The sequence below is a fragment of the Cygnus atratus genome, chromosome 5, assembly GCF_013377495.2.
Source record: "Cygnus atratus isolate AKBS03 ecotype Queensland, Australia chromosome 5, CAtr_DNAZoo_HiC_assembly, whole genome shotgun sequence".
Lineage (NCBI taxonomy): Eukaryota > Metazoa > Chordata > Aves > Anseriformes > Anatidae > Cygnus > Cygnus atratus.
Genome location: NC_066366.1, coordinates 11,010,824 through 11,038,699, shown reverse-complemented (window position 1 = coordinate 11,038,699; position 27,876 = coordinate 11,010,824). Strand labels below are relative to the sequence as shown.

The 27,876-nt window shown below is 38.2% G+C and overlaps 1 protein-coding gene across 1 annotated transcript in view; it reads left to right on the top strand.

The window, feature by feature from the left end:
* NAV2 (neuron navigator 2) overlaps window positions 1-27,876 on the top strand; it is a 233,111-nt gene that overhangs the window by 102,219 nt on the left and 103,016 nt on the right. Inside the window, exons 8-10 of the mRNA XM_050711116.1 lie at window positions 18,848-19,946; window positions 22,878-22,990; window positions 26,293-26,401. Coding sequence (XP_050567073.1) covers window positions 18,848-19,946; window positions 22,878-22,990; window positions 26,293-26,401 — 1,321 coding nt within the window. The remainder of the gene's footprint in view (window positions 1-18,847; window positions 19,947-22,877; window positions 22,991-26,292; window positions 26,402-27,876) is intronic.

Below are 27,876 nucleotides of genomic sequence, written 5' to 3'. Positions count from 1 at the left end.
AGAAATAACAGTCATTTGTCGACTGGGAAGCTTGACTATCAACTGTTTAGGCAGACAGCTCTGCAACACTCATTCCTCATTGTAATCCATCTCTTCAGTAAGATAAAGTGGTTACTGAAGAAGCATACACGATAATCTGCTTCCTCTCAGTGTTGCAAATGCCTGAAAGAAGTTCTAGTTGTTTTTTTTGTTTTGTTTTTGAGGTTCATGGCCTTTATATGTTGCATAAAATACTCAGAACTTTGGTTCTGGGAAAAAAAAAAAAAAAAGTCATAAATTATGGCCTTCCAAAAAAAAGGGCTTATGTAAGTTGAACTTGACCTTTACTTAAAAACACAGTCATGACATAAAGTTGGTTTGTATCCATGGGAAACAAAACCAGTTGGTCTGACAAATTTTTGGCTTATTTTACATTAATTGTAACATTGCCAGACAAGTTTATTGTCAAATTGCTAAGACAATTCAAGTTTCCTGACCCATATCCTGAAGTTTGCCTAAGGAAATGAGATTTACACGACCATGTTGTGTGTCAGTCAGCTCTCTTGTGGTAAATTTTGATCCCTTTACACAGTACTAGCTCTGTTACGTGTTTTTGGAGAAGGAAATGGGAGAAAAAGAAATCTGACTGTTTTGGCAGACTGTTTTGGCATGAGTGATCACTTCATGATAGAAGGTAGCCTTTGGTGTGTTACATTTGAATAGTTTCTTACAAAGTAGGATGTAATTTGCAGCCTTTAAATAATCTGTGGCCTTTCTCTCCAAATGCGAACTGTCTTGTTAGTCAGTTGTCTGTCTTGTGGCAAAGAAAGTGCATTAATTGAAACAGAATACATCAGAAATGAAAAGGACAGTAAATGGAGCATGGAGGAATAGCTAGCTACTAGAAAATAAATAACCTATTTTTTTTTAATATTCCACTAGTCAATTAATGATGAGACCACTGGTTTTAAAGAAATCTAGAAAGCATTTATGTAACATCTAAAACTATTATGCTGTTGTATAACAATAAAAGATTCTTGGATGCATGCAAGCAAGTGTGTATGTTGAGATATATGTGTACTTTTAGCAAAGGAGTAGACATAAGGAGATATTCCCTGTCATAAAGACTTGGAATGTTGCAGGGCTTTGCTTATCCTGAACGTTGGGAATTGAATTGATTTTGCCAGATGACATTTGCAAACATTGAAAGAAATTGGAGCGTGAAGTCCAAGTCACAGAAATAAAGCTGACTGTAGCTCCCAGTGTGCTTCTGAAGTCTCCTGTGATCGGCTCTGGGCACAGAGGAAGAAGCAGTTGGTGTACTCGGGCCGTTTCCTAGATAGAAGGATGTAAATACAAGGGTTGATGAAAACTGTGGGTCTGCCCTTCACCCAAGAGTACGCAGGCCAGTGTAGATAATGAGCATGTTTTGAAAGCACTTTTTTGACTTCTTTCTTTTCAGAAGAAAAAAGAAGTTGTGGGAGATGCTATATGTAACAGACTTTTGGAGATTTTGCAGTTAAACTAAAACTTTTTTTGCAAAGCTAAGTTCAGCTTTCTCTTACAAGCAATAATGGATTGATTCAGAGAAAAATTCTGTGACATGATTAAATATAACTACCGTTGCTTTAACACATAGGAAAAACGTAACAGACATCAAGTAGGATTTCTGAGAAAATGAACTATTCACAGACACTTAAGTAGATGTAGATTTATTTATTTTTTAAAGTCCTTCTGGTTGTGTGCACACTACAACATTTGGACAAATAAGATTTATTTGTTGTGTGCAAATAAGAAAGAAGAAAAATTCACACCTCAGGATCCTTGTCATGCCTAATGACAGACTCATTCGATTTTCATATGGTTTAATTTTCCATGTAATATTCAATAATTGAATGCTAACAGGTAATTTAAAATAATACAATATTGGTACGCTATTGTTCTTCTTGGATTTTGTGGAGCTTTATGAAAATAGCATTTACAGTATACGTGTGGTCTTTCTCTTGAGCTGTAGAACTAATTGACAGCTGCTGACAGTTGATGCTTAAGTTTTATGCGTGTAAAATGATAGGGGGACTGATTTTGTTTGCTTGTTTATTTAGAAACCTGTTGAAATCTTGCAGCATTCAATCAGTCTGTCTAAACTTTTGGCTATTCACTTCTGGAAATCTGTCAAATCTAGAAATCTCAAGGCATTCGAAAATGAAAATAAAAATCAGTATGGTAGAAGTCATTAGAATATACATCTGCTGAAATGCATAATTTACAATGATTTATGAAATTAGAATGTGTTAGGATTACACATGTAATTTCCTGTTCATTTCAGCACCTGTTACAGACTTTATACTAACTGATTCAGTATTGTAACTCTGGTGTGTCTAGATGTGTTAAGGAACTGCATGCTTTTCATGTGGTGGTATAATTTGTCTATCATGGAGTGAGGTCCAGATCTATAGAAGATCTTCAGGAATCACTGTGTGCTTTGGGTGTATAAATGCAGGGGTGAGATCTTCAAGGCTTCCACTTAACACCTTAAGTACTTAGAAGTCCACGAGCAACTATGTTTACAAATTGGAACTTCTCTAGATGCTTAGAATTCCAACAGTGATCACAAGAGATGAGTGAAAGAAATGGTTATCTGTGGCCCTTGGGTAGGGCTGCCATTTAGCAGGTGGGGGTCTTGGGCTTTCAAACAATTTGGAGGGCTGTCAGTCAGACACAGGAACTAAGGAACCATCTAGGAGAAGAACTCATATTTCCTGTTTTAACTCAAATTTCCTGTCTTCGAACCATTTTGTTCCACAGAATGGTGGTACTCTTCTGTGTTTCCATGGACTTTGCATATCTTTTTTTTTTCTTTTTAATGAAGTGGGATAGCTTCCTGCTGATGTCAATGCAATTATCACTTCCCCACAGCTTATAGCATGGAAGCCTGGGAGGATGTGTTTGAGCTGACTGTTGTTGAGGAGGGTGCAAAGCCTGGGTATTTCCCATGTTTTGGGTTAGTGCTCAGACTTGTATACATAAATGCAATGTAAAATAAGAATAGCTTCCTATAACTCACTTGCAAGGTGTGGGCCTGTTTTACTTTTCCAAGGACATACTACAGACCCTTAGGTCAAGATAGGCTGCCTTGTTGCTGTCCCAAGATTTTGTACTCAAATCTTGATTTAAGGGATGATCTTCTCTTCAGTATTTTGTTTTGCTTTCTTAGTCTTCACAAGCTCTCTGACACCAGTTTCAAGTTGAAGAGAAGACTCATCTTCTCTAGCAAGGATGATTTAGACACCCATTTCCATCCTCTAGACACTTTCTTTGAGGTTAGGGCATGATAGCTTAAACTTGCTTTTTGGAGCTAGCCCCCACAGTTTGTATGGAAAATTTCCTTCACACTCATGGGAATTTCAGTGTCCACGTTCCATGTGCCATAAAATGGCAACATGATATGGAAAATGCTTTTATTTTCAGTAATTAGCCATTTGTAATTGCTGTAGCCTTCTAGGCAGGGTATTTTTGTGTGTAATTGATGTTATAGGCTTTTATTCATATAAAATTACAAATAGATTAAAAAAATTAGAATCTAATTGCATTTTTGGATTGTGGGGAAGTAATGATCCACACAGGCTTGTGGTTTTTGATGTCATCATGATCCCGTCATACAACTGAAGCCTTTTAATTCACTTCTGAATAGTCCAAGTTATTTAGTCTATGCATATGTAAGTATACCTTTGGCTTACCTTTTTGGCCTTTAACAGCCTTTAACACCACAAACATCCTGTAACATGAAAAGCATCAGCCACTGCCCAAGGTCACCACTGAACTCATCTTAATTATCATAAACATTTCCAGGGAATGTTAACCATCACATGAGCTTTGCATTTCTATGCCTCTATGTGAATTATATGTTAATAGTCATCTTGAGGCTTCCCATAGCCATATCCTCCTAATTCTCTAAAATGCTCACCAAATAAGAAATACCCAAAACTTTATTTGCTTGTGCAATTTAGAATAAAAAAAAACTACTTTTTGTCCATGGCAGGAAGGAGCCAAACTGTGTCCTAGGTAGAATCAAGCATGAAACTTAAACTGAAGCACGCAACTTCAGTAAAGAGCTCGATACAGTGGACTTTCTCATTAATCTGTTCCAGTGATTTGCACAGCTATGCAAAATTGACAGTCCTTTGATACAGGCTTTAAAAGCAGTCTGCTGTACTGCAAAATGGTGGGTATTCTTGACCAGCTCTGAACACCCGCAGGTATCCACTGTCTTCACTGATCTTCAGGCACTTGGTTTTCATTTTGCGTTATCAAGAGTCTGGTAGCATTGTATGGGAATATTCTGTTTATTACTCTCTGACTTGCATCCCCAGTCCGTAAAATCCCTAAAATTATGAAGCTATAGGAAATGCCAACTTAATGTCATCTCCAGTATGTTTATGATGTGATACAGTAATGTGACTGGTAGGCTTACATGCTTAGGTTTATTTTCTATTTTATTCCTAATATTTTATTTAAAATAATCCTACAGAGGGCAGTAGAAGTCCGTGGGAAAAATGACACATTTCCCTTTGGATTGCATTTTAGATAAAATATCAGTAGAGAAAAGGCACTACCAAACTTGGACCATTTCCACATGAGATCAAAGGAAATGTTTATTTTTCAGATTTGTGAAGAAGGCAGTGCTAATAATGTCAGGTTTCTCATAAACAGGAAGTATTAAGAAAAAGAGAATTCATGCATACGTATTCGTGCACTGAAATGAAATAAATGTTTTAATAGCCATATTCTTGCGAACTTACTGATATGAGTCTCATCAGAGGGTTCTGAAATCAGATCCTGCTGACTCAGCTATAATCTGAGCTCCGCGTGTCTCAGTTTCCAGGTATGGATATCCTGTATTTACAGGAAAGTAAGAGAAGTGTGTGTTCCTTTGGTTGATGTTGCATTCCTTTTATTTCTTTCAAAGTTTAGGTAATGCCTTTTGAAATGCAGTATGTTTTTAATCACCGTCTTTTAGTATGTAAAGGCTGGTTGCTGTATTCACAAGAATGCATGGTGAAGGACATAAGGCATGTGGCACAAGTTCCTTTAGGGGAATTTCTGTCTGGCAATAGGAATAAAGTTCTTCCCTACAAGAATAATTAAATATTGGAAAAGTTTGTCCAGGGAAGTGGCGGAATCTCCCTTTGTTGAAGGTATTCACGACTTGCCTTGACAGAGCCCTGGTTAAACTAATCTAAGACCCTGCTTTCATCTGAAGGTTGGAACAGAGGATCTCCAGAGGTCTCTTATAACCTGGACTTGTATGTGATTTCTACAATTGTTAGAAATGGTTAGTTTTGTAGGGTATTAAAAATAGTGTCAGTGACTTCTTTAAGGGACTCTGTTAGGGAGCAGAGGCAAAGCAAAACTGAAGTGTGCTTTGTGATTGATAGTTTTACCTGGTAAGAACAAATCTTTAATATTTTGTTGCTGTCCTAAATGACTTTCTTATTTAAATGTTCCATCTTTTCCCTTGTTCTATGCTGATGCTCAATTCTGGTGGGTTGTTGTGTAAAGCTTTGTATATTGCAATGTAATACCGTGATGGTCCAAACTAGACCATGTTCTACTCGTTACAGGCATATTTACCCCGCTGACACAGCTAAAATAGTTACCATACAGAGGGTAGCACTGATATACAGGGGAGTACCAGGATCCACAGATCTCAGAGAATCAGAGATTCTCATGGCAATGCCAATTTTGTGTGCATCAAACCTCTGTGGAGTCAGCACCAAGGGGCTGACGTTACTTTAGTCCAGCTATGAGCTCTGGCAAGTATGACATTACCACACTTTGATACTTTTAAATATTATCTCATTTTACATGAGATTAAATGTTAATATTTCATTAAGTATTATCTAGCTAAACAGGAAGAGATATTAGCATATCTCAAAGGACAGGTAAGGAATTTCTTTGTATATCTTTTTCACGTTGTAGTATCAAAATAGGACTGACTACCAAGTTACTAAAATGTTGGCATGGAAACCTCCACTCTGCTGAAAACATTTCTTACTGGTGTATGGTTACGTACACCAAATGTGTGCTAAAAATGTGTGCGCTTTGTATGTAGGCAGTTATATTTGTCGGTACAGTTCAAGAGGGCATGACATATCTCATCATAGCTTCAGTAGGAATGACTCTCCAAAGTTAAATTCATATAGCTGCAAAGAAGTGTTCACAGCTAGGAATATGAAAACCCACCTGGTACTGACTCCTGGAGGAGTCATGTTAAATCCTGCGTTGATATAAAAAGCACCTGGGAATACATTCTTGGCTCAGTGTGATACTGAGCTTTTCTCAAACTCAGGGTTGCTTAAGGTTATTCAAAAGCAGCAGATTTGGATTAAGTCAACCACAAATTAACCGAAGTCAATTTAAAAATACTGACTTTGAGATTGTTGCGTTCTAAGTCCTTACCAGGAACAAGATGAGATGTGCATAGTGAAATCAAAACGCAGGGTTCTTACCTTTCATGTCAGGGGTAGTATCTTGAAGGCTGAAGTTTTCGGCAGCATTCAAATGGACGTTGAAGAAAGGGACGTGCATAAGACAATGAGGAGAAGGGTACAGCATAATTAGAGGTTTGGAAAACTTCCTTTGCAGTTAGGTATTTAAAAGATAAATTTATGTTCTTTGTTTAAAAAGGTTACTTCCTTGTTACTTACAAGATATCTGTACGGAGTGAGATTTATATTAATAAGGATTCTTTATTACCTCAGTAGACTTCATATGAGTATCCATTTGTTTGAAATTTGAAACTAGCCCAATTCAGACAGCAAACTAGATTAAGTTTTTAAGAACATGGGTGATTAGCTGTTGAAAGGGATTAAATTAGACATAATGAGTCCAAATTTGATATCTACCAAGAGCTGATGTTCAGGCAGAGGTTAAAGATTTGGCTCAAATTACTGAATGAAATTCTTTGGCTTAATACATTTAAGGTCAACTCAGATGATCCTAGTAGTTTTCTTGAATTAAAAATCTTTTATTTAAGAGCATGACAATGGAGGACAAGCCCTCTTCTGTAGCTGCACATAAAACCGGGTGAAATATTTGATGCTCAAACTGACTGGGGTTGGCTCCTGTATCAAGGACAGGCTGGGCAGTTGTTCTGTCTTCTGATGTTGCATGTCTTCGCCACCAGAAACCTTGTGTTCTGCTTAACCTCACACAGTTTTTTCACTCTCAATAAATTAATAATAATAAACAGGGACAAAAAGCAGACTCTCTCCTTTCTGCCTAATAATAGTATAAGAATGAAAAAAATGTGGTAAAAAAAAAAAGAGCTGAGACTTGTAAAACATGATAGAGATTCCTGTTAAGAAGTTAACATATTTTTTTTTATACCCATTTATAGTAGCATTCAGTGTAGAGGCTGAATTTGCAACTGAAGGACTTTTCTGGCAGCAGGTACAGGGCCAGTTATTGTCACAGCTGTGGCAGGGGAGCTAAGATGTTGGGTTCATCCAGACAGCTACAGTCAGAGCTGGTGAAAGGTTACTGGGATGGCCAAAGTTACAAGTGATTATCCATCTATCTATCTATGCATGCATCCATCCATTCACACACATGGTCAGCCTATTCCAGGGCTCAGCACTGCTTCTTCTCCTACTCTTCCTTGTTTCCTGGCCAAAGTAAAAGCCATTCTTTGTGGTGTTTAAGGGTTGAGATGATCACACGACACTGACCACAATGAAAGGTTTGACTGCTTTGTTATGGTATTACAAGTGTGATGTTTAAAGCAAATAACCCCCCTGGCTGTTCCTGTTCAGTGGTGGTCAGGTTGCCAGCTGCAGCGCAAACATTTCTTTGCAGGCATGTTAATAACCAACCTGGTCTGATGGGAACTCATTTCAAATTGCTATTGCCCTTCAGGGAAAAAAAAAGTTTAAATAAACTGATTTTATTGTCCCCAATTCATATCAACATGATTTCAAGCTAGAGACCATAACCATATTATAAAATTTTCATTTAACAGCGGGAGAAAACAGTGCCATCCCAATGCTGGTAAATGAATCTTTTGGGCCTAAAATAGCATTTTTACTCCGTGGTTTTGTTCATTTTGGTAGCCAGGCAAGAGGAGTTACTAGACAAGGGATTGTTTGGCTGCCTGAGAAGAGGTAACACGAAAGCCGGGCCTCCAGATCTGATCTGGCAGGTGGCTGCTGTGCAGCTCCGTGCTTGTGAAGCTCTGAGGAAGGCTGTGTTTGTTACTGGTGTCGCTCTGAACCGCTGCAGCGTGCGAAGCTTGCCAGGGTCTGCTGCCAATTAGTCTCACGAGGAGCTTTTCAGAAAGCTCAGTGTGGACCCTGCCTTTAAAGGGATCTGAAAGCCACTTGCAGTGCCCTCCCACGTGTTTAAAAAGTCATGGTAATGTTGGTAGCTGATAGAAGCTAGCAAACAACAGTTACTGTAGTAAGTCTTAGCATTTTGGATGATAGCTTTTGGTAATTAAAGGCTGAATAGTCCTGAAATTGAAGTGTCTGATATCTTACGAAAGAGAGAGTATATACAACTCCAAAAAGGCAATTCGCAGCTTTTTGGACTCACTGTCTGCACAGCGCTCACTGCCCAGTCGGTCCCTGCAACACCTGGTAGCAGCCAGGCGGCTCGCTAAATAACACAGAAATGAGAAATAAAGCCTGGTATCTCGAGCATAGTCCTTTACGTGCAGCGTGCAACTGTGATTTCCAGCAGAGAACTCTGAAGTACTTTAATTGATCCTGAAAAGGCATTGACCTTCTCTGTGTGAGCAGCCGAAACTACTGCTGGCCGTGCCAAAGCCCCAGCGCTGCGCCCAGCTCTGCGGCTGCTGGGGGCCGGCTGGTCGCACTGGGGGCAGCAGCAGCGTTAGCAGCACGCTCCGGAATATCAGAAATCAGCGGAGGTCCTGCGATGGATAGATGACTCTGAACAGCGTGTGGATGTCGGAAAGCTGGGAAGTGGTTTTATAGAATGAAACGGTCGTCCCCTGCGACAGATTGCTGTAAGTTAAGAGTTTTTTTGTGGCAGTCGTAACTTTCTTCATGACTGAAATTGTGTTTGTGTAGGTTTAGAAAAAAATTCTGGGGTTTGACTTTCTAGAACAGTCACTTTGACTTCTGTTTAGTACCCAGTGTGTTTTTAGCTCTGTTTTCGGTTTTCTTTTTCTTCAGAAAATTGAGTGAGCCTAATGTTTACTTTTGAAGTGGTGACTTGATAAGACCGTGCAAAAGTTCCTCAGATTAAAAGAACTGCGAAAGCGGAAAAGGGGTTTTCACTCTTAAATAAAAGTGATTGGCTCAACAGAGAATGTGAAAACATCACAAATTTAGGTCATTCCCCCTTTTAAAAATGTACAAGTGCTTCATCTCGGTGAGGTGCGAAGCAAAGAGCAGATTGCACTTGGTGTTTAGAAGGCTGCCTGTGTGCCCACATGTGCTGACAGCCCACAGTTGCTCTCCGTCCTTGCTGACTGACAGCTTTCTCTGCAAGTCAGACCAATGATAAAACAAGTTTACATAATTTGCCTTGACAAATCCATAACCTTACATGAAAAGGTGCAACGTAGTTGGTGTTTCCTACCATTCTGCTGTATGCACTACCAAAAAGCAGACGCTGGAGTAACTCTATCAAGTTTTCTAAATATAAACTTAGAGTGGAGGTATTTATCAAATGTCCAGTGTGATTTATTTATCTTTCGATATCGTGAATTTGATGTGGCTTAACAGAAAAAATAAAAACAGAGAGAGAGGAGGGAAAGTGCATGGGATAACATGAAAGATACTCTGAGAGTCTGGTTGTTTGTTTCGTGTTTTCTTCCTGGGAGAATCGCTAGGTTTTTGTTTGCTCCTTAGTCTAAAACTACTTTACACTATCATTAGACAATTTTGAGCCATAATTTTGCGGAGTAGATACACCTGGTTTTAACTCTGTTTAAAGACCAGCATTTAAAATTGTGATAAGTTTACAGCATACATTATCTGTTTTTGGAATTGCATCTGTAAGTGAACAGCAGAGTCTGTGCTCCAGCTCTGCAGTAAAATCAAGTGTGCCTGTACCCGAGTGGTATTTGCTCGTCTGTTCTGAAACGTCCTGTGGCAGATCTGACAGTCGCTTACTGTGTTCCTTCTAGTGTCTGTTTAGTATTATAGGTAGCTTTTAAAAATAAATAAAACAATCAATGGAAAGAGTCAGGATTTTGCTTGGCTAAAAATTAGGCATGTTATTGCCCCCCAGTCTATGTCCTGTTTATAACTGTCTTTACATATTTGAAGACTTGCAATGTCTCCTCTCAGCCTTCTATTTTCTAGACTAAACAAACTCTACTACTTCAACTTTCCTCTCGTAGGTTCTTATAGGTTCTCTGTGGTAAATCTGGTTTGTCTTGATGATCTCTCCTGGCCTCTTTTGGGGCTGTCAATCTCTTTTAGAGAGGTGCTAGAGCTGGATGCAGTGCTTCATGTGAGGCCTTACTCTTGTGCTGAGTAGGGTGGACTAATTACATTGTTTTATATGTGACACTCAGAATGCATTCCTGAATGACATTTGTTTTTTCCTTAGTGTCACATTCTAGAGGGATGCAATTGTTATATACTGTAACTCCTATTTCTTTTCTGCAGTATTGTTGCATAGCTGATTATTTGTCCTTTTATATTTAGTCATTTAATTTCTCCTAAGTACAGAACATTTCAGTCAACTTTAATACATGTAATTGTATTGACTCAAACTATTTCTCCCAGTTACAGTGGATTATTTCCTCTATATTTCCCTACACGTAAGGTTACTGGCTTATGTCATGAGGTGACTGTCATGGGAGTCAGTGTCAAACAACATGCTTGTCTGTGTATCCTTGGGTATTGCTTGCATCCTGTCACTTTTCCAAATATGTTTTCAAAAGATTGCCTCATCTGAGTGAATCTTCAGCAACATACTTATATTGCGTGTGTGCCCGTAAGACAACTTAAAGACTTTCAGAGTTTAACAAGCAGTATGGCACGTTTATAGGACAAGACACAAGTATGCAGTAAATCATATTCATGTTCAATTCTACAACTTATTTAACTGGCTAAACTTGGCATTTAAAAATATGTCCTCTTTTACCTAAACAGAGGCTAACTGAAGGTTTAGTCGCAATTGAAATGGAGCTTTGCAAGACCGCAGAACTTTGCCATAGTTCGTGTAAGCCTTAGGAACAAGCCAAAATTGTATTTTAAAAAAGTTTTTGGAAAAAAAAAAAAAGAAAAAAGAAAAATAGCCAATGACATGCTCTAAAGTGTACAGTTCATTAGGATTGGAAAAAAAAAAACACCAAACACCCTTGTGCTTTGAAGTAAAATGTAACCTTGAGAAGGAGCCCATCTGTAGAGCTGTACAGGAGACAGTGGAACCACACTAATTTATACCAGCTGAAGAGCTGGCCCAGGATTTCATGGACTTTACAGTTCGTAGATGTTTCCTTTTAAAATAAATATTTACCATTTCCCGTAAATTTATTGCTGGGTGAATTGTGCCAGAGGAGCAACCATGGAAACTGAAGTTCACTATTAAATCACAGGAAAGAAAACAGGAGTATTGCTACATCCCAGACTTCTGTAAGTGCCAGTATGCTTTTACCACACCAGTAGATGCCTCCTCTCCCTGGGTATATTTCAGCATCTCTGGCCTCTTCCATTTGAGGCTTTTCAGTTGAGCCTTTTGACTGGTCCTTGTCCATAACCAAATGCACCTATAGAATCCATCACTGACTCCAGAGAACTACTGCCACTTCTGAAGTGGTTGATGAGCATCAAGTCGTGGTCAACCCTTCATGACTGTAACGAATAGTAGTAGATCATTACTTGCATGTTGTCCTGGCTTGAGAGATCTGCTGCTGCAGATTTCCAACCTAGAAATTGAATGAATTCAACACATTTTTTATTTTAAGTCTAGCTTATAATATGGTATTATTCTTCCTTAAAGTAGTCTATAGCTTTGTCCAGTGATCTGATAAATGCTAAAAAAAAAAAAAAAAAAAAAAAAAAAAAAAAAAAAAAAAAACACATGAAGTTGTCCAGCCTGACACTGTTCCACTGGTGGCTGTTGCGTGAGAGGAAGAAGTTAAAAAATTCTTTTCTTCCACTCCTATGACCAGAACTTTGGTGACACAGCTAGGTCAAGGATTTTAGAGTAGTTTCATTGACCAGAAAGATGGAATGAAGAAGACCACAGTGTAGAAAGTGGTATCTGTCCATCTGCTGTTTTATATACAAGTTTAATAGGTTTGCACATATTTACATATGTTCATGTATAGGTGTCAATATATATGATGGTAAAGTACTGGTATTTCTAAATGGTTTGATTTGACTCATCTGGTTAAACAGAATACCCATGTTCGAGAATACATTGGTATTTGCAACTTTACTGTTTACAGCTAGACAATTATGTGACTTCTGAATGAGCAGAATACGATATTTCTCAGTTAATAGGTGGCTTAGCTTGGTGCATCGATTCATCAGTGGGAGTTTTCTGAGGTGTTTTTTCCTAATGCCTGTCACTTCTCTTCTAAAAAATTGATTCCATTTCTACCTCCGTGGTCATTCCAAGCCCAAATTGGAGCTAGTGCTAATAATCAGAATAGCCAGGGGTCAGTGTTCTCTATGTGTGGTTCTCAGACCACTAACATGTTTATGGCATATTTCATATCCTACCAACTTGTAGGATAGGTGTTTTGGGTTGAGGCCACTGTGTATACATATTGTCCATGCCACCTATGTGTAAAGGCTAATGAAGACTCCTCAACAGCTCCTTGCCTGGAATTCATTAATGAATTGAATAACCCTCTTAGGAGTAATCTTGGGGGATTTTATTGTACAAATAATGAGAAGAAAAATCAAGAGTAATGAACAAGAATGGTATTTGTCTAGGATGAAATGGAGAGTGCAACTCGTTTGGAATGGCACAGTAAACTTGCTTTCATTATTTTATGGCAATAGAACTGGTATGTGGTTGATGGAGGTCCCTCCAACTTCTTTCTTAAGCAGTCATGTGGACAGCATTTTGAGTTTTACAGTAACTAAACAAAAACAACAAGCAATTCAAGTGTCTTAGTCGGTTATGTCAAGACAATGAGAAAAGGATTGCCTGTGCTCCAATTTTATTTCCCTTCACCTCAGCAAAAATACCAAGTCTTGGCGATGTAAACTACAGTACTATTGTTTCATATGCTGAAGCTTTGCGTGAGTAGAGGGAACTTTACAGAAATGTGAAAGCTTAGTGACTGGCTTATCTTCAGCCTTTGGTACGGGTTTTCAGACGTACAGTACGTTTCTGTGAATACACGCAACTGCTATTGAAGTTGCATAGTCTACCTCGTTGAGGCTGAAGAAGTAAAGGAAGGATGGAAGGAAATGAAATGGAAAATATCAAGGAGTAAGGGTAATTTTTCTCCTATATTACAATAGATTGAATCACCCCGAAAGGGAAGGCCAGCGGGTAGAAGTTGAGGAAACCAACTCTAGTCAGCTTGATGAAATTTTTGTACTCAGCAAAGCGAAATGTTTCCTATCTGATCATCTCTCAGATTATGCAGAGTTTCCCTATCTGGCAATCTCTGCCTTTGAGAAAACATTTTTGTTGCTTTTTGCTGTGGGCCAGAGTAGAAGAGAGAATACAAAGATTCAGTCATCTTGCCCGTGGAGGCTGTGCCTCTTCCCCAGCCCCAAACCAGCCAGTCAGCCTGCTTGCTCCACACAGCTTTAGTTCTCTAGGGTCAGCGGTGTTACAACTGAAATAGAAACTTCTGTTAATCTGAAGAGTTTCGCTTATTTTGAGGGAGGGCTGTGTGCCAGGGTACTCTTGTTAGGAACATTCTGCTCTACCTGTTCTTGTTTTGGATTATGGAAAGATTCTGATTTTTATAGTAGGCTCCTGGCAGAAATACAGACGTTTCCATACTTCAGGGGTTCGCTAGGCATGATAAATCACCACTGAAGAATAGCTCAGCTAAAAAGCTTTTCTCTGTAGGACTCTTAATTGCAGTGTTTTGAAGGAGAGTCTTCTGGTTGGTGGATGGGGGAAGGTCAGGACTCACTAATTATTCCTCTACATGGGAAATGATGAAACTGCCACAACGGTTTCTGCAGTTCTGACACTATAAAGTCATAGAGCTGCTCTGCTTTTACGTCCTAAATTAGAGTTTGGTTGTGGATTTGCTTTTAACTCAGTTATCTAATCTATGGGCTGGACTAAAAGATATTTCTCTTCATGAGAACTTCTTATTTTTCCCATAGCTTTGAAATAAAAAATGACAGCTTATTCATTCTGAAATGAATAAAAATAGTGTGAAGTTCTTGACCCTTCTAAGAAGACATAACTATGAGAGTATCCTTTGTCTTTGTGTTGCTTTTCATGCTTATAATGAAAATGTTTTTGAAAGTTTTTGGTTATAGCAAATCAAAGTACACTTGCTTAGACTGAACATGACAAATGATGGGAAATTGCATATATTTTCTCCTGACCTTATTATAACGTAAGCTCTCAAAGACTTCAGTGGGAGATTTAAATCATAAGCCTTCGGATTCTTTTTTTTCATCACAAATGGGTAGGTTTGCAGTTAAGACTTTGCAGGAGCAGCTGAAATCAGATTTACCCATGCTACAGTGCGTATTGGCATTGGAACTAGACCACCAACATCTTTTTAACAGGAACACTAGGAACAAAATAGATTTCAGGCCAAGATTTGACTTTGAAAAGAGGAAAGAGATCATTATTTATTGTAGACCGTAGCTTGGTTTTGAAAACATTTCTTTTATAGTCAGTTTTAGTTAATGCAGGTTGCTGAAGAAAGAAAATATCTCCCTCACAAAGGAACGCATGGGAAATAATAAGCTTATTAATCGAATGCATGAAACCTACTCTCCTTTTCATGAAAGAAGGGCCTATGCTACGCTGAATAAAACTTCCCCCTTTGCATGCTGATGTATTATCCACATATTGATGTTACTGCTTCATTAGGAAACCTAGCATTTGAATCTACATTCTGGCAGCAGAATCCCTTTCGTTTACCAAGATTGGTCTTAGGAGTAAAAGAGCCAGCAGACTTGTTTGTGAGAAAGAAAGAAATGGAGAATCTGAAAAAAGCTGGAGCTTTCGTAAACTGAAGCCATTTTTCAGGAGTGTGTTTTACGGTGAACCTTTTATTTCTTACATTAGCATTCTATGGTAGAATGTAAGAAAAACTTGAGGACTTGGAATTTCCAGTTTCACTGTATTTGACCTGAGAATAAATCAAAATCCATCCAGTTTGTGTAAGAAAATATCTTCTTTCTTTTCCCCAAAGTGTAACAGCTTAGCATATATATATATATATATATATATTTCAAAGTTTATAAATATTTTTCATTGGTATCAAATGTGTAGAATCCAGCATTCATAGAATGTGCTTACTGGAAAACGTTAGGTAGAGACTCTAAAAATTACATTTATGTCCCCATATACCCATTTTTAAAAAGTTGTTACAGTCATAGTATTGTTGTCCTAATTCTGATTTATCTGACGTGTTTGTAGATGGGAAGAAACTCTCTGAATGGAATTGTATTATATTCATTCTACACCACTGGCAGTGGAAGTGCAACTGAGCTCCAAACAGATGTGTGTATGCATTGGGGTCAAAGTGAATGCCATGTTTATTTAAGAAAAGAAAAAAAAAAGTGTATATTGTTCAATGACCAAACCAAATCTCAAAACAAAACACCTAAAATCCTTCAGAGAAATTAGAAACAAAAAAGTTCTGGATTTTGTTGGGGGGAAAAAAAATGCTTTCGGATTTGGAAAAATAATCCATTTCATTTGATAGAGCAAAACCTTTTTCCTAAATGTCCAGCGAGTGGAGCACTCAGCTGGGCTGTTAGGAGGAAGTTCATTTCCCAAGTGAAACAACACTTGCTGTTTACTTCCAGGAAAACATTGTATTGCTCATACGAAGGCTGTGCTGATGTGGGTTGCCTTCTGTTTCTCCTCCCGCAGCTGATGTGCAGCATGTTAACAGTGAGCTCAGTGTTTGAGCTAGAGGTGGACTTTTACAATTGGGTTGTGGACCACAGCCTGGTCCACAGGTATCTGTTTTCTCAGGTGTGTGCTTCAGCCAGCAGGTTGCACCTCATGCTAAGACTCTAGGTAGGCTCTGAGATTAGGGAATGCAGAATGGCCTTGTTCTTATGCATAAACGCATAACTTGTGGTGTTTTGTGTTTTTGTTTTTTTGGTGTTTGTTTTTTTTTTTTTTTGAACTTTAGTTAAGAGTCTCTTTGAAAAGATCACATTTCTTTTCCAAGGATGTTCCATTGGCTGCGTGCTCAGGCTGAGCACCCTGCGCTGGGTTTGTGTTGCTGCATATCTTGTACTAGCCAACTGCACAAATAGCTCTTCCCCCTGCTTCCTGCTGTTTTCTCTAGGTATATGTAAAGTAATAAGCACTACTTGGTAGGTGGCTCCTTTATCAATGAATTTCCATGCATCACTTTTATGTTGTCCCAGTCAATTTCCCTATTACTCCTTGCAACTTGGTTTTCCTGAGAGAGTAAAGGGTTCACTGCCCATTTTGATTTATATGTTAGGTTCATCCCTGGATCCGGTTCTAAATTTGGCCCGTGTACGGCCATGAATCACAGACAGATCTGTTGATTTATGGGCATAGGTATGCTTTATGTCAAGATCTGTTCAACTTTATTAGGCTGGAATGGACTAGGGACTTAGTTTTGGAAGTACTATGAATCTGCTGTTTCTGTGGAAGTACCCAGGTATTGAGATGGGCAATTACTCTTACTTATTTATTCATTAGATGAAGCTATACAAATTATTTGCAAATGACGCACAGTTGGGAGTTTTGTGAAGCTTTTGTTGCATTGCTGAGTGTCTTCTGTGGAATGCAGGCTGAGACAAAGGCTTGCTTGTTTGGACATCACAAAAGGAGAGCATAGCGGCGTTGCAATCAGAAGTAGATGTTGATAGGTAGGAGGACATCTGGAAATAAAAAATAATACAAAAAAAGCAGCAGTGTACTGTCAAAAGCATCAAGGTAAAAGCGATGGTGCAGAGCATCTAAAAGCCGAGGGAGTAATATTTCCAACAGCTTATATAGTAGCTCTGACCTTGCCTTCTTCCTGTCTGTGGGCAGGGCACAGTGACATTGGGTCACTACCCTCCCTGCGCTGGCAGGTAGTGTGACTCCTGCACTATCACTTGCTCAGCCTTCCTTGATCCATCTGATTGAATTGAACAGGTTTGAGCAGAGCAAGTGTCATTGCTGTTTGGGATGTTTGGTGGCTTGGTTTTTCTTTGTGTGCTAGACTAAAACAGGGGTAATGTCCTTGAAGTCAGCAGGCTAGCAGTGTCGTGAAAGAAGCATAATGTGTCTGTAAACTGGCAGATGCTTCTTTCCGTCTCCACGTGGGTAGTTGGACTTAGGAAAAGGACTAGCAAGAACAGCCAATATAATAGTTACTGGTTAATAACGGTCCTGGAAATCTTCCAACTTCAGTAATATTTTTTTAAAGTATCATTAATTCATGCTTTGTCCATAACCCTGTGAAATGACTGAGTTTATTATTAAGGAATCTCTAGTACTCTTAGAAACCCGATTCTACATTAAGTCATGAAGATGTATGTGCTTTAAATCTTTAGTAGATCTGGTTTGGATCAGAGGAGGGAGGTTAACAGAGCCGTATCTTCAGTGAGCAGCTGAAAGTGAAGTAAAACAGTCCCTGTGTGGTTGCAGCGGTTCATGATTTACAGGACTGAATTCACTGGGCTGCTCCTGCTGCCGAAAACGCACGCTCTCAACCGCTGTTGATTTTTGAATTAAAAAAATGCAGCTCTATACACAGTTTACTTTATTGCTAGAGGGCAGAGAAATATAGGTAAGAGCCGTTAATCCCCAGCAGGCTGCTGGGCAGGCAAACAGACATAGATGACAAAAGTTAATTGGAAACATGAGCAGTTTAACAGAAAACATATTTGTGATAATTGAGAGAGTAACGTCTCCAGAAAGGAAACTCAGCAAAGAGAAACTTCAGAAGAGAAGTGGCCACTGGTAGGTGAGTGTGATTTTTCAAGCTTTCTTTAAGCTCTACGCTAATTTCTCACAAAGAACAAATAACATTAAAAGCAACTAACTAAGATTCCCTCTCTCTGAGGGGGAGGGCTGTACAATTACTGCCACTAGTGTCTCTTACAGCTGGATTAAGATGTGTTGTAATATATAATTTGGGTTCATTGCATAAGGGCACAATTGGTTGTTTTTGTATATGGAGTTTTCTTCTACCTTTTTGCATATGATGATCTCTTCCCCTTAACTGAAGGAGCTCCAGATTTATTTTTTGCCTTACTCTTGCATTTTTTGTATTTGAGGTTTTTCTAAGAATTTAACTCGGACAGCAAAAATTTTGCCAAAAGCAGAGAGAACCCTTAGTTAGAAAATAGTGCTGTGTTTTTGCTAATGAAAAAGTATTATGAACCTAATAAGGGAGAACACATGGCAAAAAAAAACACATTTTGGTTTGAACTGGAGGAAGATTTTTTTCTTTTTTTTTCCTTCTTTCCTTTAAAGGGCAAGTAAATGTAAATTACATAGTAGGAGCTTGCTGCTGGATAGGAGGATAGGAAAAGACAACTGGCTTTTATTTTCATTAAGTGATACTGGTGTTTAAATTAGTGAGATGTGTTTATCTTTTTAATGTTACTAATGTAAAGTCCCTAATGTTTTATTACAGAAAGAATCTCAGACCAGCTTTAATACCAGGTACTACTGTATTTTTTTTGTGTGTGGTTTTTTTATTGTTTTTCTTTTTCTCTTTTTTCTTTTTTTCCAGAGCCTGCAGACAGTACCGCCTTCCAGCCCACAGGAATGAATGAAAATGTATCATCCTCAGTTCAAAGCTGCAGCAGTACTGTTAGTTGCAATAACTCATCAGCCATCCCTCAGCCCAGCTCTGCTATTAAACCTTGGCGCAGCAAATCCCTCAGTGCTAAGCACACAGCTACGTCTTCCATGTTATCCGTAAAGCAGCCAGTACCAGAGCCTCCAAAGCCACCGTCAGAGATTATCAAAACAACTCCCAATGGCCAAAAATCCATGCTTGAAAAATTGAAACTCTTCAATAGCAAAGGAGGCTCCAAAGCAGGAGGGACAACGCTCGAGTGTTCAGGGTCTCGGGACAACAGTTGTGAAAGGCTAGAGACACTTCCCAGCTTTGAGGAAAGCGAGGAAATTGATGCCGCAAATCAGAATGTGAACAATCCAGGATCTATGTCCAGTAGTCCCAAAATTGCACTCAAGGGAATTGCACAAAGAACTTTTAGCCGGGCACTGACTAATAAGAAAAGTTCTCCCAAGGGTAATGAGAAGGATAAAGAGAAACAGAAAGAGAAGGAAAAGGATAAAAGTAAAGACGTTGCAAAAAGAACATCTATCACTGAAAAGCTGGACATGAAAGAGGAACCAAAAGAAGAACAGACAGCGCTAGCAACAACAGAGATGCCAAAAAAGTCCTCAAAGATTGCAAGCTTTATCCCTAAAGGAGGAAAGCTGAATAGCGCCAAGAAGGAGGCCTCTGCCCCTTCGCACAGTGGAATACCAAAACCAGGAATGAAAAACACCACAGGGAAATCCTCAAGTGCCCCAGTTTCTGCAAAAGAGAGTGAGAGAAGCCGCAGCGGGAAACCTGGCTCAGGGCTCTCGCATCAGAAGTCTCAGCTAGACAGCAGGAATTCCAGTTCCTCTTCGAGCTTAGCCTCTTCTGAAGGAAAAGGTATAGGAGGCCTCAACAGCAGCAACAGCAGCCAGTCTGTCAATGGACCAGCTGCTACGACACACACGACAGGAAGCAATACTGTGAGTGTTCAGCTACCTCATCCCCAACAGCAATACAGCCACCCGAACACTGCCACAGTAGCTCCGTTCATGTACAGGTATGGTTAACTGCTCAGCTAAACTCTTTGGAACATGACATTTATGTAGGAAGATTGATTTTGGACGCTCTTTCAGGGTGGTGAGGTGGCAATACAAATGCCACATCATGTAAAAGTTTATTGTTTTGAGATAATAAATGATTTATACAGTTACACAAAAACTGTTGTCAGAGGCAGTCAGACTGAAGTGTGTAAGTTCTAAAAGGGATTTGAATAACTGGTGTTTTCTGATTCTGCTAACAGTTACCGTCAGAGTGCAAACACCTTGACCAACTACTGTGCTTGCCTGTTTTTTGTACCACGTGGATTAAGTGTATTTTATGCATCACAGCTTTAAAAGTTGTAACAACACCAACTTATTACATAGATAAACTCATTCTCTTAAGCGTGGCTAACGGTGGTGGAGCTGCCTTGTAAGCAGTAATGAGAAATTGAAAGAAATAATCTCTTAGCATAGGTAAGGCCAGGCAGAAGGTCTGCTCTTGTATGCTTGCACTAATCTTGATTTAGGTCAGCATAAGAGCAGCTGTATGGGGTGACAGCTAACCTCCATCTAGTCCAGCGTCTTCTGTGTGACAATGGCAATAGAGGACACACTGGGAAAAGTAATAAGAGGGGAGAGAGTAAAGAAGCTTTCTGAAAATATGTTCCCAAACCTGTCGGTGACAGAAGAAATTCTTGAGTCTGATACTTAGGTTTTGTTTTTGACAGCTATCTCCTAGTTTCCTTTGACAACCCTTAATTCCTTCACAGGAAGAGACTGCAAGCAGTTGTTCTGTCTTAGTCATCTTCATGCTGCTCATGATTTTGTAGGCCTCTATCATATCCCTCCATCCCTTAAGATGGATCTTTTCTAGCCTGCTTAGTTGCTCCTTGTAGAGATGTTCATACCCTTTTGGCCATCTTTGTCACTCCTTTCTGGAATGGTTCAGTTATACTACGTGCTTTTTCCTTTTGATCTCTTGGCGGTTGTAGTGTAAGAATGGTTGGCCATGCTTTTTTTAAAAGTGAAATTAAATTTTTAAATAAGAGTGAAATGAACCTGAAAGAGAGGGATGCAAAATGATTGCTCAGGCCTATGTAGGAAGGCAAAATGGGAAGAATGACCCTTGAGTCTTCTGATCCCTTAAGTGTTATCTCCATGTCTATAGAATAAAATGCCAGGTGTCTTTCTCTTATGTAGTTGCATGAAAATGAACCAGTTGGAAAAAATTACCCTAAAACTTGTATTTATATTACACGTTTTGGAATTTTCTTGCTCTCACTTTCATCTATATACATCACCATTAGTACTGCTTCTTTGGCTGATGGGTTCTACTAATGTCAGTTTTTTGAAATGTGTTTAGGGGTGAAAATTGCCAGTGCAGCTGTACAGTTGTAATCTAGAATTAAATATAATTTTGTGGTTACAAACTGATTGCTTTGTTGTTTGTCCCTCGTAATCTGCCAAAATATGTTTATGATGCTCTGGCTAGTTACGTTTATTGCTACAACATCCTATCAATAGGTAAAGTAAAAAAGCACTCTTCTTGGTGTTCATCTTAGGTAAAATGAATATGGATATGATCGTGTGAAGTGTAAAGCAGGTGCAAACCATATGTTTTTCATAATCCAAACATTCTGATAAACTCTAGGCAATATTTATTTGAACTTTTCAAAAAAAACAAACAAAAAAAAAACAGGAATGAAACTACATATTGGCACCTGGAGTAAATCCTGAGAAATTGAAAAAATAGTCTTTACAGCATTTGAGGAAAAAAGCCTAACTGTATAATGTTGCTGGCTTTCAAAAAGAAAGAGGAAAATGAAATTATGTTGATATCAATATAGTATTCAGATGCTTTTTTTAATAATCTGCAAAATGCAGTTGCAGGGAGGTAGTTACATCCTTGTTACTTTGTGATTCTGCCCTATCAATGGGTTGTTGAAGACTGAACCTGGGAATCCTGGCTGCTAATTGTGGAGGCCTTAGCTGTCTCAGCTAACCTCCCTGTCTCTTTATTCACAGCTATGGTGGATTTCTTAACGTGGATCTACAGCTCAGCATAAGTTGTGAGGAAGGAAAATGAGTACAAAGTGCTGTAGTTGTAGTTGTACGTGGAAGTTGTAATCTCAGTTTTTCTCAGCTATCAGTTAAGGCTGCTTTAATCTAAACTTTTCAGCTGCCAATAGACTTTTTGTTTGGTTAAGTTTTTAGCAAAAGATATGACAACTTTCTACGTTTTGCATAAGGTCAACTGAAATTAAGAATATTGCAGTAATAATTGCCTGCTGTGCCTTCTCTTTTGTACAGCACTTATCCTTTTGGCAGGAGAACTTCCAGCTGCTTGTGGATGTGGCTATAAGAGCAAAACACAGTACAACTAGTAAAATGGAATGACCCAAGATGTATTACTTAAATCTGACAACAGATTCTCACCACATCACTTTTTATTACACAACAGCCACCATGTCAGATTAAAAATTGGTGTTTGAAGTTGGTGTTACCCAGGCATTTATTTTAAAATAAAAATGAGTGTCATTACCAGTTACTGAAGAGAAATCAGCAGGAGCGTAACATGCCATCACACACTACCTGTTTTATGTTTATGTAAAACAGATTATTAGAGAGGATCAGATTAGCCATAACAAATTATGTTATTGATAATTAAAATTTATCTGGAAATCCAAGTTTCTTAGGACCGTATCTGAGGAGCTGTGAAGCCTGTGTTTGACTATGAATTTTTTATTTTTTTTTACGGCTGAGTGCTTGCTGCCATTTCTAGGACATAGTTCAACATGGGACTAATGAATTATGTAAAATCAGTCTGCTGGTCTATTCTGGAGAGAGGGACAGAGTGGCTGATGGCAGGTGCAATTGTCTAGTTGCTGTACTTGAGATACTTTTGATGGAGAGTGACTGCACATCTTCTGTTTTGTTTTGCCATTCAGATCACAGACAGACAATGAAGGGAACGTAACAGCTGAGGCCAGCACAGGAGGGGTCGGCATGGATTCTGCTCTTTATGTCAAAACTGGACAGCCTGCTCTTGAAGACCTCTCAGGTATGTCTTGCAAGATGATTTAATAACTGTGTTCCAGTTAAATAAGAATGGGCTAAAGCAAGTTTGAAGTGGTGTAGTGGTGTGTCCCCTATATTTTTTGAAATCATTAGGCATTCTGGGTGCTTAATGTCTTCTGGGACATGTGCAGCACTGTTTAGGATTAAGCTATAAATGAAGACCTTTAGTATTCACAAATAAACAAGCCTTTTTTTTTTTTTTTTTAGCTTTTGCTTCAGTGCTTACAGAAGACAATAAGTTAATTTTCTTGATTTTTTTGATTTCTTTATAGATTTTGAGGAATCTCGACATTCACTCACACGAATCTGATCAATTCCAAAAGTGATGTTTGCAGCAATAAGAGACCAAAATCCAAATTCAGTTTACTGTGTCTAGCATGCACAAATTGATTGTGATTAGGATACTAGCAATCATATAGAATAATGACAATATAGCAATCAAAGTTAGAAAGTATTTTGTACGCTTATCTAGAATTACTGCTACTGTAGGAAGTATATGATAATTAGGAGTAATTTTTAAGCTTACCCATGATAACAAAGCAATTTTTAACAACCGTCTTCTATTACGGGTCTAAAATGTATTTTTAAGTCATCAATAGAACGACTTTAAAAGTCATCAAAGTCTCATCAATAGAATATCCCAAATTTTTTCATCTAGTTAGTCTTGGTGTCCTCCAGTTTAATGTGAGTTTTGAAACTGTTTATCCTGCTTGGAAAGTCATGTGGCTGTAAGTTTCACAACTGGATTAATTGCATATTGCATTACATATTCTGTCAGCACCATGTTTATACCTGTGTATGCATGTGCTGATGGCAAAGGCGAGAAGCAGAGTCATTGGTGAGGAAAATGGCTGCAGGAATGCATCAATGAATGTATCTGTTTTATATACAGGTGTATTAAAAAATAAATAGACAAATAAATGGCACAAGGGATAAAATCCTTGAGAACATTTAAGTTTCTTACTTAAATAAGTGAGCCAGTTCAAAGTATGAAACACGGTGTCCAGCTTCTTAGGCTTTTTCAGTATTACCTCTTAATCATTATTGTATTGCCTAGCCTAAGTCTATTTCACCCTGTAAACTGGGAAATGTTTATAGATCACAGAAAGTCTTTAGTCTTTGATGACAGATGTTATGTAAACACATGCTATTATTCAAGTAGAATATGTAAGTTAGGGATCCAAAAATGAAAGGTGACATGACAACCCCAAGCAATGGAGATGCAAAAACCAGCTGTGTGTAGCCAAACTGCACAGACTGCAGCAGTCAATAAAGGAGTCTTAAGGGAAAATGAGCAAGCAAAACGAGATGGTCTCTCAACCCAAATAAATAAGAAGAAATAAGTAACAGATTTCTTCTTGCCCTATGTAGGAGCTATTGGTACTTTCAATTTAAAAGCATATATAAAACAAGAGTACGGGTAGGGAAAACTGGAAGCTGAATAGTTTAAGGATGTTCCCTATTTATGAAGAGCTAAGTGATTTGATAATTAAGTTTTAGTGACACTATCCGATGTCTGTCTATAATTTAAGTAATTGAACATCATTTAAGTTAAAAATTAATATCAATTTAGATGAGTGATCTCAGTAGAAATTAATTTACCTGCACTGAGTCTCATGTATGTTCACTTAAGAAGTCACTTACTCTGTCTTTTTATCTATGAGAGAAATGATCTGTAAAAGAGCACTCTGACCTTTGCTAGGCTAAAGGCCTATAAATATTTTATGTTCTTTACTGCAATGATTTGTAGATCCATGAGTGTAGAAAATGTTTTCTGTTCAGAGACCTGGTGGCTAAAGGAATCTGTCTTGTTAGATGGCTATTTCCAATCCAGCCAGATCATAATTATTTGATCATTTGGCCTAAGTGGAATTTATTGTTAGGTTATTTCCTAGGGAGTAGAGGCCCATAAAAATGCTCACATGGACACTAACTGAGCCATTGTTGTTTGTCTCAGAAAGGTTGGTGAGTATATAAGCATAAAAATCTATCTTCCCTCCCTTGATAGTTCCTTGTAGTCAGGACTCCAACACCCTGGTAACTGACTTGTGCTACGATGCTCTGCAAGTAGGACTGTGCGACTTGGTCTTTCCAATCCAGCATCGTTCAGCAATGTGAAGTTTAAAGCAAAGAATGTGGGAAGCTCCAATGGCAGAAAGTTAAAAGCTAATTTATTTGTTCCTTAACACTTCTGATTTGTGTAATACGTAGATGGCCATGTAAACTAGCTATTATATGGATTAACAGTATCCTGGCAGCTTAAAAATTCATTACTTGTGCAGAGATGGCTAATAAAAAGTGTAAAAAGTTTTAAATTTGCAGTAGTATTTCCTGTAGTCATGAGCTAAAAACCCTTTAGAATGAAATCATTCCCTTCTATAACCACCAAAAATTTTCTGATGGCTTTTTGGAGGTTTTCTGTTTCAGCATTCAGCTTACAAAGACTATGTTGGCACTACTAGAAATCGAAAGTCACTTCTCTTCAACCTCTTAGAAGATTTAACTACATAAAGCTCATCTGAGTTAGCAACCAAAGTATTTCTTAATTGAGAGCTGAGAGCAAATAAATAAAATAAATTATGCTGAGACACTAGGAGGATTTTTTCATATGTATAAACTCTTATTTTGGAGTTAAAGAACAGGACAAAAATATGTTTTAGAACAAGTTATTTGAAGAACGTAGTTTCTAAATGCCAAGGAAAGTAAAACTCATCCCCCAGCTTTGTGTCATGTAACCCATTTATGTAATGATAACTGTTGTGATGAGGACAAGCAAAATCTTTAGCTTTTTAACCCAAAAAGTCACTCAGCATGGAGCACACAGTCAACAGAATTTAGGTCACTGAAAAGCTGTTGCTGTAGAATGAGAAGTAATTGGAATGGGAAAAAGTTGTTCTAGTGAAAATACGGCATTGGAGAATCTGGCTGTGTCAGGTTAATGGTAACCGTGTCAATGTATGAGATGGAAATGATGGTATTGATGGGAGTACATTTTCTGATGAGGTTGAAAGTTAACCAAGATTTAAATTGGGTCATATGGGGAAATGACAGTGCAGAAACATCTGGTGCAAAGGAAGCCTGTGAAGTCAAGTTAACAAACAGAACTGATTCTGTCCATCTGCGTCAATGGCACTGCCTGCTGTAGGTGAATGGTACCTGTACCGTAACCAGTTTAGAGCATTACATGTCAGAAAAATATATTTGATACAGATTCAGGCAGAGATAACAGTTCAGTTTTGTGCTGTTTCCTACTTCGTCCTTTCTAATGGCTTATTTTTCCTTTAGGAGAGGATCCAGAAACTCGACGATTAAGAACTGTGAAAAACATTGCCGATCTTCGACAGAACTTAGAGGAAACAATGTCCAGTTTACGGGGAACCCAGGTCACTCACAGGTAATAGCATACCTTTACTTATAAGAAAATGCAAATCATTGTGTCCTTTGCATCTCTTAGATCTAGCCAAGTTGCATCCTTGAAAAATGATTAACACTGACAGTGGAAGATACTGATCTTTTACTTGACCTTTAAAGCACGGATTTTGAACTGTGTTCACTGTTCATGGATTATCACTTTTAGGATGAGGAACTGATGGTGGCAGGTTGTATATAAAAGCAAAGGTGGAGAATAAGCAGTGCTAGTTAAATGCCTTAGGTGATGTTTGAACATAGGTTACTGTTTAAAATGTTTCTTCATCTTATCCTTGAACAACTTCAGTGCATCACACCCCTTTGCCCCAGTGTGTAATATTTTGTTTAAACAAGCAGGTGAACTGTGCCTGACCCACTTGAAAAAGTGCATAACTTGAATTCCTGACCAGTCTTTGGACAAACAATTTTTCTGATATTATTAGTCATCCATGTATATAACTTCCTTTTTTTTAAACAATGTTTAGAAATCTCCATCAATATTTAAAATATGTTTTAAATAAACAAAGATTGTTAATACATTTAAACATTCTGTGACTTGAATCTTTTCAGTGTTGAGCTGAAGTCTTGGAACAGTAAGATGCTGGCTCCTAATGAGGTCAGGGTCCTTCCTACGCAGTACTTGGTGCCTTGTGGACTTGAGCCCTGCCTGAGTTCATTGGATGAACACTTTGTGCTTTGGCTTTGTATCTAAAACTGAGCCAGGGCTTGCAAAGATAAACTCCCAATGTATCTATTTTTCTTTTCATTTTTTAATGAATGTGATAACTCATTATGATTTAATTACTATAGCCATAGGGTACTTAGGTTTCTGCAGTGTTTACTTAACACTATATTGGAAATAGTGTAATGTTGCTTACTTTAAAAATATCCACAGTAATAATAATAAAAATGTAATACTGTGTTAGTTGAGCAGGAAAGAAAAAGTGGAGTTCATGTGAGTTAGAGAAGTTGCAGCTATGGATTAGGAAAAAGGCATGTAGACCATAGTAGTATTACTCTTCAAAGGTATGCAACATACTCGCTCGGACATGCAGAACAGAAAATTTAATATAGTGATGCTTGTCAAAAACTGTATTTGTAGACTGATCTGAAATGCTTTCATAACCAGAGTTCTGTGCAAACATTATCAATATTCAGAAAAATGTATTCAGTTCACTAATACATAAAATATACTTTGAAAAATAAATTAGTCTTGCTTTTCTTCTTATTTCTTCATTTAGCCATTTCCTCAGTGTAGATATAACTCTTACCTTGATGCTGGATGCATCCCAAGAGTATTAGGACTTTGTCATGAATACACTCAAAAAAAGAAAATGTATCAGAAAAATAGTATGTGAGTTGGTGTTCCTTTAGTCAGCTTAACATCATACTCCCTTGCCTAGAGTGGCAAAACCATGGTAAAATAGGGTTATATGTGATTGAAGGTGAAAAAATTACACT